General features: G+C 52.4%; 2 protein-coding genes across 4 annotated transcripts in view; both read right to left on the bottom strand.

Annotated features, from left to right (window-relative positions):
* Positions 1 to 5,598, bottom strand: part of MAST1 (microtubule associated serine/threonine kinase 1) — a 43,914-nt gene extending 38,316 nt beyond the window's left edge. Inside the window, exons 1-3 of the mRNA XM_005881607.2 lie at positions 5,571 to 5,598; positions 3,877 to 3,947; positions 3,709 to 3,747 (exon numbers count right to left, since the gene is read on the bottom strand). Coding sequence (XP_005881669.1) covers positions 3,709 to 3,747; positions 3,877 to 3,947; positions 5,571 to 5,598 — 138 coding nt within the window. The remainder of the gene's footprint in view (positions 1 to 3,708; positions 3,748 to 3,876; positions 3,948 to 5,570) is intronic.
* A 223-nt stretch (positions 5,599 to 5,821) lies between these two features.
* RNASEH2A (ribonuclease H2, subunit A) overlaps positions 5,822 to 11,734 on the bottom strand; it is a 13,557-nt gene continuing 7,644 nt past the window's right edge. The window contains exons 1-8 of one of the 3 annotated variants that reach the window (XM_014529443.1): positions 10,670 to 10,888; positions 10,399 to 10,470; positions 10,145 to 10,271; positions 9,954 to 10,041; positions 7,454 to 7,591; positions 7,261 to 7,348; positions 6,135 to 6,258; positions 5,822 to 6,016 (exon numbers count right to left, since the gene is read on the bottom strand). In XM_014529443.1, the coding sequence (XP_014384929.1) occupies positions 5,881 to 6,016; positions 6,135 to 6,258; positions 7,261 to 7,348; positions 7,454 to 7,591; positions 9,954 to 10,041; positions 10,145 to 10,271; positions 10,399 to 10,470; positions 10,670 to 10,796 (900 nt within the window). In that variant the 5' untranslated portion in view covers positions 10,797 to 10,888 and the 3' untranslated portion in view covers positions 5,822 to 5,880. Of the gene's footprint in view, positions 6,017 to 6,134; positions 6,259 to 7,260; positions 7,349 to 7,453; positions 7,592 to 9,953; positions 10,042 to 10,144; positions 10,272 to 10,398; positions 10,471 to 10,669; positions 10,889 to 11,734 lie in introns of those variants that run through there. The other 2 variants (XM_014529444.1, XM_014529445.1) reach the window with 2 other exon arrangements.

The following is an 11,734-nucleotide window of genomic DNA, read 5'->3' as shown; positions in this document are numbered from 1 at the left end:
GATGGGGGGGGGGGGGGGGACCCCTGGGTTAGAGCCAGGCCTCGGTGGCCCCCTGAGATTTTAAGGTCTTTGGTCAATGCCTCCCAACTGCCCATTCTCTGCTCTGCCTGGTACCATCCTTGAGTGTACATCAAGAGGATCACCCTGAGCTCCCAGAAAAGGACAGCCAAACCTCACCCATAACTGAGCTGACTCTTATCTCAGGTGGACATGGCCTGCAGGGGCTGTACACGACCAAGGGGCCTGGCCTGGGTCCTGCAACTGACCCTGGCATGGATCCTGCTAGGGGCATGTGGAGGGAGCCGTGCACTCCCCATTAGGTCCCAGAGACACCATAGGCTGGCAGCTGATCTGGGTACAGGCCAGCAGCACCTAGCAGGTGAGCACTCCAGACCCTGCCTAACCCCTAACTCCCAAGAATGCACAGTCCAACACAGCAATGACAATTTCCTTATAACAGGAACTTAGAGTGACCAGGGTGGGCAGCCTGGGCTAGTGCTTAAGAATGTTGGTTAAAGATAATAGGCTTGGAGTCAGATTGTCTGGGCTCAAATATGAACTCTGCCACTTTGCACTCCAGACCCTGCCTAACCCCTAACTCCCAAGAATGCACAGTCCAACACAGCAATGACAATTTCCTTATAACAGGAACTTAGAGTGACCAGGGTGGGCAGCCTGGGCTAGTTGCCTAAGAATGTTGGTTAAAGATAACAGGCTTTGGAGTCAGATTGTCTGGGTTCAAATACAAACTCTGCCACTTTGTAGCTGTGTGACCCTAGGCAAGTCACTTAACCTCTCTGGGCCTTATGTGGGCCATTAATAAGTGGGAGAGCCTGGCCAGTATGGCTCAGTGGTTGAGCATCCACCTATGGACCAGGAGGTCAGGGTTCGATTCCCAGTCAGGGCACAAGTCTGATTGTAGACTCGATTGACTCGATTCCCAGTGTGGGGTGTGCAGGAGGCAGCCAGTAAATGATTCTTTTTCATCATTGATGTTCCTATCTTTCCCTCTCCCTTCCTCTCTGAAATCAATAAAAAAAAAACATTTTTTAAAAAGTGGGAGAAATAATAGAAATCGTAGGGGTGTTGTAAAGGGTTGTATGCAAGCATTTGAGCACTAATACCACTACTAGGGACATGAAAATAATTAGCTGATTATGATTATGATAAATGATTGTTACTTGCACCTCAAAGTGTTTTATGTCTGAGAGGAATTATATTATTGAGGTCAACCCTACATGAGGATCCAAAGCCTCAACTGAAAGAAGTTCCCTTCTCTATTGCCCTGTTTGCTGTCCCTCAGAGATGAACATGCCAGAGGCTCTGGAACCTGGAATCCTCTCAGAGGGCTGCAGGAAGCCGAGCCCCAGGCGAGTACAGCACCCCCCAGTGTTTCCTTGTGCTTTTTGCTCCAGTTGCCCACCCAGGGGCCAGAGCCCCCTGGCATCTTGACCCATCAGGTCCTGTCTCTCCCGATGTCCAGGTGCGAATCCTTTCTGGGACACCTCCAAGTTGCTCTCCGCAGTCGCTTCCGCTTCCTGCTACTGGGGGTACACCAGACACAGCTGCTCTGCCCCGAGCTCTGCCATGCCTGGTAGGAGGTGGGAAGAATGGCCTATGTTGTGGGTGGGGCCGAAGGCAGGATCTGCAGCTTACGGGTCCTAGAGTTTGAAGGGATATGGCCTACCTCCAACATGGCCAGGTTCTAAAGCATGAGGCCTGGTGTTTTGAAGCCAGGCAGAAAGGGGAGGAGCTTGTACAGCCCCTGGCTTTTTCTTTTTCTTTTTCTTTTTTTAATATATTTTATTGATTTTTTACAGAGAGGAAGGGAGAGGGATAGAGAGTTAGAAACATCACTCAGCTGCCTCCTGCACACCCCCCCACTGGGGATATGCCCGCAACCAAGATACATGTCCTTGACCGGAACCAAACCTGGGACCCTTCAGTCCGCAGGCCGTCGCTCTATCCACTGAACCAAACTGGTTAGGGTGCCCCTGGCTTTTAAGATGGGCAGTAGGGAGGCGTGGCCTCCCAGGAACCTGTTTTTAAATAAAGGGGTGGGGCCTCTTGATTGAAAACAGAAGCTAAAAGGGAAAACCTGGATAAACAAACAAACAAACAAACAAAAGGGTTAGCTTATAGCAGATGGTCTGTGATGGGCAGGGACTCGGCCAGTGGTGACAAAGCTCTGGGTATGTGTAGAGAATATGGGGTGGGCCCGGCTGGTGTGGCTCAGTGGTTGAGCTGTGACCTATGAACCAGGAGGTCACATGCCCCGTCAGGGCACATGTCCGGGTTGTGGGCTCGATCCTGGTGTGGGGTGTGCAGGAGGCAGCTGATCAGTGATTCTATCTCATCATTGATGTTTCTATCTCTCTCCCCATCTCCCATCCTCTCTGAAATCAATTTAAAAATTTTCTTGTTTGTTTTTTTGTTAATCCTCACCGGAGGATATTTTTCCATTTATTTTTAGGGAGAGTGGAAGAGAGAGAGAAAGACAGAAACATTGATGTGAGAGAAACACATCGAGCCCGGCCAGCATGGCTCAGTGGTTGAGCATCGACCTATGAACCAGGAAGTCATGGTTCGATTCCCAGTCAGGGCACATGCCTGGGTTGTAGGCTCAATCCTCAATGTGGGGCGTGCAGGAGGCAGCCGATCAATGATTCTCTCTTATCATCGATGTTTCTATCTCTCTCCCCTCCCTTCCTCTATGAGATCAATAAAAATACATATATTTAAAAAAAAGAAAAGAAACAAGCACATCGATTGGTTGCCTCCTGCACATGCCTAGACCAGGGCCTGGGCAGAGGAGAAGCCTGCAACCAAGGTACCTGCCCTTGACCAGAATCGAACCCGAGATCCTTTGCTCTGCAGGCCGATGCTCTATCTACTGAGCCAAACCGACTAGGGCTAAAATAAATATATATGTGTGTGTGTATATATATATATATATATAATATGGGGAGGGGAGAAATCTGGAGGGTGGTGTTTGTAGGGGCTTGGTACTAAGAGGCAGGACCTGGAAGGGGGCGGGGGGAGAGACACAGATCCTTGGAGAGCAGGAATCCCATTGGAACGCAACCTCAGCGCCTTTACCCACCTTCTCTCCACACACCAACCCCAGGGTTGCCATCTGCAAAAGTGCTATCACCTGCGGCCCGACTTGGCTCCCACCCCTAGAAAAGAGGGACTGCAACCCTGGCTGCAGGACCTACGGGCAGGTGAGCATGGGACAGCGGGCTCGGGGAAGAGGCTGAAACCTCCCCGTACTATGGCCTCGGTCCGAGTCCGTTCCAGCACCCCAAGACCCTGCTCCCACCCTCCCCCTTCTCCAGCCCAACCTCCACAGTGGAAGGCATATGCGTAAGCCTGTAGCTCCCTAAGGCCCACAGAGACCTATTTTGTTCTTCCCAAGGGCCTGTCTCTGCTCTAGGCCATCCACAGTCTGCAGGTCCAGAAGCCCATTCACCTTTCCCTAGGCCCCAGCCCCTTGGCACCCAGTAAGAACTACTTACTCGCCCTCCTCAAGTCCCCGCGCCCCTCCCCCATGGTCCCTCCCCCAGACTCCCAGGAAGACCAAGAGGCAGGAACCGTCCTCCCCAAGACCGCTCCCCGGGCCCCTACTCTCCATGGAACTCCCAGTCTTTCCCTCCGTAAGCCCCCCTTCCCCAGTCCTGAAAACGCCCACCACCTCTCCTCCCAGACCTTCGCTGATGGGGTGGACCTTTGCCGCTCGGCTCCGGGCTACACGCTGCCGGTGGTAGTTCCTGGCGGTGGCGACTGCCTCAACATTTCCATCTCGGTGCTTCCGACTCGCAGACAGGGACGCAGGGCCCGGGAGGCCACCTTCCCACGCTCCCGCCACCCTCGCACCTGGATCCAGGACGTGGCAGGCAGCGGGAGTGGCAGTGGCAGCTGCAGCGGCCCCCAGGGGGCGCCCGGCCCTAGAGGGAAGAGGCGTCCCTCCACTCCCCACCCGCTGCCCGGCCCCGATAGTCACTCAGAGCTCCACCCCTCTCCCTCTCTGCCTTCTAGTTTCCGGAGCCCTGTCCCTCCTCGCTAGAACCCGAGATTCGCTCCTCTCCGATTACTAGAGACACTCAACTCTACCTCATTTCCCCCTCTCCCCCGAATAAAGTCGCCAACTAGAGCACTTGATGTGGCAGCCTCTTGGGGAAACAGGTGGGAAAGACAGTTGCCAGACTGATGGGTCCCACTCTAACCCTCCGGTCCGAGTTCGGGGCTGATTCACAGTGGTGTGTCATTTGGAATACTCAGGTGCTAGAAATGGGGGGAGGGGGAGGGACGGGGTCAGAGAAGGGCTGACCGACCGGGGCAGGAGGTGTGTTCTCCCACGGTGTGCAACCAGCAAGAAGCTCCCCGACACACAAGAAGCCGCCTTCCTTCCTCCCCATTCTTCCAAATCCCTAAGGCAGTGGTTCTCAACCTTGGCTGCACATTAGAATCACCTGGGAATCTTTTTAAAATCCTGGTTTCTGGGCCTCATCCTCCGGAAATTCCAAGGTTGAGAACCACTGCCCTAAGGCAAAGGACTGGACTCAGGTCCGGGATTTGGATTGTAAGCACCACTACTAATCCTCCTCCTCTTTATCCTCACCTGGCAAACAGGGGCAAGGTCTCTTTAATTCAACAGAGCAAGATTGATGGATGCCTCCTGAGTCTAGGCACTGCTGAAATAGCTCAGGTTCATTCCCTGCCCTCAGTGCTCACTTCCGTTACTGGTGGGAGTGCCCTTAGGTACAAGCCTCCACAGAGGGCAATTGGAAAATATATCTTCTCCAAATGATAAACACATACATTTTCAAACCCAGCAACCCCACCTCTGGGAATTTATCCTACAAAGCTGTGCACTAGAAATGATGGCCCATCCCCGTAATTCCCTACTATACAGGTTTAACAGCAAGCTGAGCGATAACTCAGTGTCTATTAAGAGGCATTAAACTACAGGATAGTCATGCCACGGAGAGCTCTTCAGTTGTAAAGCAAGGAGGCAGGTCTTTAGATACCCATTTGGAATTACCTCCAAGACATACGTGGCACAAAGAGGAATGTGCACTGTGTAGGGTATAGTTTCCTCCCATTTGTGTAAAAAACAAAAACTTTGGTAAAGAATATACCTATACCAATGTTTGTAACATGGGTTATCTCTGGAGGGACCTAGGAGGCACCTGCTATGGTCTGAATGTTTGTGTCCCCTCTGAAATGCCTATGTTGAAATCCTGACCCCCAGAGATGATGGTATTGAAGAGGTGATACATTTGGGAGGCAACTAGGTCATGAGTGTGGGACTGTCAGGAATGGAATTAGTGCCCGTATACAAGGGATCCCACAGAGATCCCTCCCCCTCTCCCCTATGTGAGGACATAGTGAGAAGGTGGCAGCATTCAACACGGAAGACAGCCCTCGCCAGAACATGACGATGCTGACACCCTGACATTGGGCTTCCATCCTCAGGACTGTAATAACTGTCTGATGTTAATAAGCCACCCAGTCTGTGGTATATTGTTATTGCAGCCCAAACAGACTGAGACACCAGGTAAGCCCACCTGTGATCTGGGGCAGGGTGCTTCTCATGTGCTCCTTCCTAATTCTGCATCACACAAGTATATATTTTTAAATAGAACCAGGGAGCATTTGCGATCTTGTTCCCAGGCATATATCCTCATTTTGGCTCAAATAAACTCTCACAAATTTTTTAAAATTAAAATCAATCACCCAGTGCCCACTACCTTGTTTAGGTTACAAAAGTCAGCGGCTGGGTCCAGCCACCTCCACCCCAAAGTACAACCCCCATGCCTGGCTTTCCTTAAGCAATTTTAATCACAAACTGAAGGTAAAAAGGGTACAGGCTGGCTCTTAGAGAGTGGTCGCTGACTCTAGGCCACGTTCCTGGAAGTACCGGTGGGGGAGATGGGGGCGGTTTCCTGGCTTTTCGTTGAAATAGGATGTAATCCTCCCTTGTCCTTCCTGATCCCCTGTTGGCAAGTCCTCCCTGTAGGCGAGAGGTGGTGACACTGACCACCTGCTGTTGGGGGTTGGGGGGTGCACCCTCCCAGGCTGGGATGAGCCCTAGCCTCCCTCCCTCCTCACAGCACCTCTGGGACACCCACCACGTAACACCTTCCGCCTCCTTCTCCAGGATGCTCTGGGCCGTGCGCCAACTGAACCGGACAAACTGGGGAAAGCCAAACACGGGCTCCACGTTCTTCCTCAACCATGCTTTCGTCTTGGGATCTAGGGAAGGGGTGGAGTGGCAATGGTGACAGCCCCTGAGCCCTGTCATAAAGCCCCAGCTCCCTAGACTCCATCTGAGGCCCCATGATCTCATCTCAGGCCTCCTCTTGAGTATCTAAGGCACCTTGCACTACCTGAGACATCTTCCTGCCTCAAGGACCTTTGCACAGGCAGTTCTTCTTGGACTCTCTACCTGGCCAACAGTTGCTCAGGTACAATTTAAGAAGACTGCCTCTGAGACCTCTCCTTTAACCCAGAGGACAACAGTCATTAAACCAGCATTTGTGGGTCATCAGGTTAATGTCCGTCTCCCCCCACGTAACCATGAGCTCAGTGGGGACAGGGAAATCCTTGTTTGTCTTGCTCACAGCTATATCCCCAAGGCTTGACCCTACACAGCATGCATCAGGTACTCAGTAAGCACCAAATGCTGGCCAAACTGTTTTTGGCCTGGACCTGGTTTCTTCACTTTGGCCTCACCTAAGTTCCAATCACAGACTGTGTCGCCCCACCCACCTGCCAGTCTCTTCCTGGGCCTCAGAAGGGTCAAGGGGTTCCTTGAACCCAACCACCTTGAATCTTCAACTCTGCCCTTCTATGTGTGTGTGTTGGGGGAGCACAATCACTTCCATATCAGACAAGGAAACTGAGTCTCATACTGCGAGAAAACGATGGATTTAAGCTGGGGCCATGGGACATAAGCCAGGGCCCCTCATCCCGCCTCCTTCCCCTTAACAAACAGACAGACACCCACCATGGGTCTCAGTCTCTCACTGGGGCTCCAGAGAGCAGAGAGAGGAAGGGAGCAGGAAGGAGCCTGCCAGCTGGAAACCAGCTTTGCCACATGATGACTGTGAGCAAGTGGCCCCCAGTCTGGGCCTCAGCCTCTCCCACTGCGGAGCAGGGTAAGCAGAACCACTCTCAGGACTGCCTTGTCAGAGTTACCACCAGCATCACTATCACAGGACAGCCCCAAAGCAGCCCCTACCACCATCCGCTCACCATTGGGGTAGCCTGAGCCATAATCAGTGTCCAGGTCCTGTAGTTTTTCCACAAACTGCCAGTTCTTCACGGCCTGGTCTCGGGCCACCTGTGGGCAAGACAGGCACTTGAGATGTCCCTCCCTCAGGGCATCCACACCTGCCCCTTGCCTAAAGGGACGCTGGGAGCCGGTCATGGACAGCAAGGGGCTAACCTTGGCACAGATGCTGGCAGCGCTGACCACGGGATAGAGAGCATCTGCCTTGGCCTTGACTGTCACCTCAATGCCGGGAAAGCGCTGCTGCAGCCGCTCTTGGTATGTCTCTGGCATTCCCACAGTGTCCACAAATACCTGCAGTGGTGGCAGAAATGTATTCATTCAACAAACATCGAGACAAACAACTGTGCAAATGAGCCAGCCTCATAGCCTTTGCGCTTGCTGTTCCCACTGCCTGGAATATTCTTCTCTTGGCTCGTCCCAGGCTGCATTTTTCTCAGGGGTCTCAGCTCAAGCATCACCTCCCAGGGAGTCTTTTTTTCTTTCTTTCTTTTTTTTTTTTTTTTTTTGCAGTTCTACAAATTAAACTTTATTTGTTTATTTTTATATCTTTATTGTTGAACCAAAGAGTCTTTTTCTGATCAAGCTGTACTCAGTCTATGTAGCGGTCAAGCGGAATGAAGTTAACTAGAAGAGGATGTTCTGCCAGGAAAAGGCGGGAGCCTGCAAGCAGGCCACGTCAGAAGAAACAGTCTTGCAAGCAAGACTTATTGTTCAGAGGCAGAACTTTCCTTGAGGTGATAAATAGTCCATGAGGGCATGGAAAGTTTAAGGGAGGGTGCACTGCTGCAGTTGGAAAGGGTCTTTGTATAACATAGGAAATTAATAGTTTAATGTATAACTTAGCTCTGATGATCTCATAAGCATACCTGTTAATCATTGTCACTTGCTGTACTCCATTGTTATTTGCTGTACTCCCCAAATAAAAGCCATGAGGGCTTTGGGGGCCTTTGCTACTTGCCTGACTAGCAATAGCCCTCTGCTCTACTTCATCCTGCATGCCAAGCTTGCCTCAGTGTCTCCGTTCACAAAGAACATCAATAGTCTACATTTACTGAGCACCTACTGCATACCATGGGCTGCACTTAATAGTGGGAACAAGGCAATGAACACACCAGACAAAAATCCATGTTCTCATGGAGGGGACACCCTGGTGAGGGCCACAGACAAGAAACAGGGTAAACCCTAGCTGGTTTTGCTCAGTGGACAGAGCGTCGGCCTGTGGACTGAAGGGTCCCGGGTTTGATTCTAGTCAAGGGCACATGCCCAGGTTGTGGGCTTGATCGCTAGTACGGCGTGTGCAGGAGGCAGCCAACCAATGATTCTCATCATTGATGTTTCTATTTCTCTCTCCTTCTCCCTTCCTCTCTGAAATCAATAAAAATATTTTTTAAAATAATACAATCTTTAAAAAAAAAAAAGAAACCGGGTAAATAATAAAGGATAGGGAAGAATTGGAAGAAGCTGTCATTTTTTTTTTTACAATTTTTTATTGATTTTATAGAGAGAGGAAGGGAGATGGATAGAGAGGTAGAAACATCGATGAGAGAGAAACATTGATCGGCTGTCTCCTGCATGCTCCCTACTGGGGATTGAGCCCACAACCCGAGGATGTGCCCTGACTGGGAATCAAACCAGTAACCTCTTGGTTCATGGGTTGACACTTAACCACTGAGCCATACCAGCTGGGTGAAGAGGCTGTCATTTTAAATGGAGGTGGGCAATTCAGGGAAGGTCACCCTGAGGTGATGACATTTGAATAAAGGCCTGGAAGAGATGAAGGAATGAATGAGCCTTGTGGGTGGAGATCTGGAAATTGTTCTAGGCAGAGGAAACAGCCAGTGCAAAGGCCCTGAGGTGGGGAGGCCCCATGGCCAGAGCAGAGAGGTAAGAGGGAAAGTGATCTCTGTAGCAGTTTTTGTTCTCACAAATCACCTTTATTATTTGTTTACTAGCTGAACATCCATCTCCCTGACTTAGGCATGAACCCAAGGGCAGGGCCTTTGTCTGTCTGCTCCAGTATGGCATCATCAGCTCCACATTCCATTTCTGGATCTCAGCCACCTCGTCAGCAAGGCCTCCCTTGTTCTATTCCCTCCCTCAAGTGTATTTGCCCATGTCATTCTCTCAAAACAGCTGGTTCTTTGCCTCAGAGCACTCGATACCATGCCAACTTATATTTCTCTCTGGTAATTTAATCTCATTTGGCTCCCCTTGGCTGTGAATGTTCCTGATTTAATTTCCACTGTGCTCAGAAAATTAAATGTTGAGATTTACATTTAAAAAAAAAAATGACTGTCAGCTGCTGCTGTTTGGGAGCAGATTGTAGGAGAGGGGGCTGGAAGTGGGGGAACCAGGGAAGAGAATGGGGCAGGCATCCAGGACTGGAGAGTGCCCTGGGCTAGGACAGGTGGACAGATGTGGGATTTGTTCTGGACACTGAGCTTTTAGGGTAGAGATAGATGGGGGTGGGGCTGGGGCCCCACCATGGTCCTTAGTGGGTCACCTTTTTAGGGTAGGAAAAGCAGTAGGAAGTCAACAGCAGCAATAAATATTTTTGAGGTATTACATATGTCTGATGCTGAATTGCCCACTGCACTCATACTCCCACTTAATCCTGAGGTGATCAAATGGAGCAACCCAACAGTTAGCTCACCTGAGCAACGTTGACGCCCTGGTCCAATGCATACTGCACCAGCCCAGCGGCTGTATCATGGGACAGAGAGTTCAGATTATACTTGACCCTGCAGTGGGGAACAGAGCCCAGTCAAACCCATTCCAGCCACCAATCCCTTCCAGCCCAAGTTGGCTGCCCCCCTACCCAGGCCCCTCCTGGGGACCCCTCACCGCCCAAGCATGCTGGTAGAGATGAGGTTTGGAGACAGCACGTCCAGTGCCCAGCCCACAAAGTCCCCATCCTCTTCCATTTTCGCAAATAGCCTGTCCCGCTCGCTCTCCGACAGGGTCTTTGAGTCTGGGAAAAGGGTTGGGAGAGAAGGGGAGCAGCTGGTTCTCCCAATTCCTGCTCTCTCCCTCCAGTGTACATCCGCCCCTGCACATGCCCAGGAACCCCCTTCCCCAGACATACACCAAGGGCTCACCTGCCACTTTCAAGGCCTCCAGATCTGCTAGGCGCGACATGGGACAATAACAAATGGCGTAAACCATGGGGCCTGGAAAAATGGGGTCCAACCAGTGAGCCCCTGAAAGCCGCCATCCTTGTTCCATTATCACCACTTTTTACGGTGCCATCACCAATGCCATGGCTATCACCTCACACACAACGAAACCGGTGCAATCCCGGCTCCCATTCCAGTGCAATGTGCACCCCCCTGATCACGTCCCTCCTCCACCCCAGCCCGGGGGACACACCCAGCACCGGGCCCCGGCCTGCTTCATCGACGCCCAGGACGCACGGCTCCTTGCGGCACACTGCGGGCACAGGCGAGTTCAGGCGACAGCGGCCCGTATTGTCTCTCTCCAGCTCTCCGAGATCCATGCCGCCGCGGCTGCCACTACCGGCCGCAGGAACCCGGTCTGCAGGAACCAGGTCTGCAGGCGCAGGTCTCGGCGCGCGTTTTCCGCAGGTTCCTCAGTGGTTGGACATGACCAATCAGCGCGCAGGACACGCCCCCAACCCTCCCGCCGCCGTGACGTTAGCGCAGCCGACGCCGACGCAGCTGCCGTAGGCCGCGCTGGGAATTGTAGTTCCCGAGGCCCAACCCAGAGCTCTGACTTTCAGAAACCGGGTGGGAGGGATCGCTTTCCAAGCCCCGCTCAGAGGTCTCCCGAGCCTCGCCCGCCCCGGCAGGCGGGAGAAGCGGGAATTAAACGGGAAACTGAGCGGAACTGGAAGGGAACGGCCCAGTCAGGCCTGTAAGATGAAATAGCATTACACTCCCAGAACTCCCGTCCCCCACCTGGACTCAGCCATTTGCCACCGCGATCCCTGTCCCTCCACAAAGTCTAGGCGCCCTGGAGTAGGTGTCCCCACCCCACTGGGCTCAGGCCTTGGACTGCCTCTCTCATCTACCTGCCTCTCGGCACCTCATCAGGATCTCCGCCTGCCCCTTACTACCCTCTGTCTCATTCGGACGAAGCCTCCCCTTCCTCCGAATCGAGGTCTGAGACCCCAAGACCTCAGAGACTCTTGTATATCAGGAGTCAGTTGTCCCCCACCTCGCCCTTCTCCTCTCCCCCATCTGATTTTCTGGTCTCAGCAGGGCTCATTCCTCTGCCTGGGGGTCCCCAGCTCTCACCGGGCTCATGTCCCTTCCTCGGGGTCACGGCTTCTCCGTCTCTGTTTTCCTCCACTATCTTCCTTTCTGCCCCGATAACGTCTTTTCTGCTCACATCTCCGGACTCAGCTTTCTCCTCCCCACACCAGCCTCAAACCCTAGACCTAGGGCCCCAGGTCTCCCTTCCCGATGCCCACCT

Source organism: Myotis brandtii, unplaced genomic scaffold, assembly GCF_000412655.1.
Source record: "Myotis brandtii unplaced genomic scaffold, ASM41265v1 scaffold680, whole genome shotgun sequence".
Classification (NCBI taxonomy): domain Eukaryota; kingdom Metazoa; phylum Chordata; class Mammalia; order Chiroptera; family Vespertilionidae; genus Myotis; species Myotis brandtii.
Note: the sequence above shows the minus strand (reverse complement) of the source record. Positions and strands in the feature narration are given on the sequence as shown.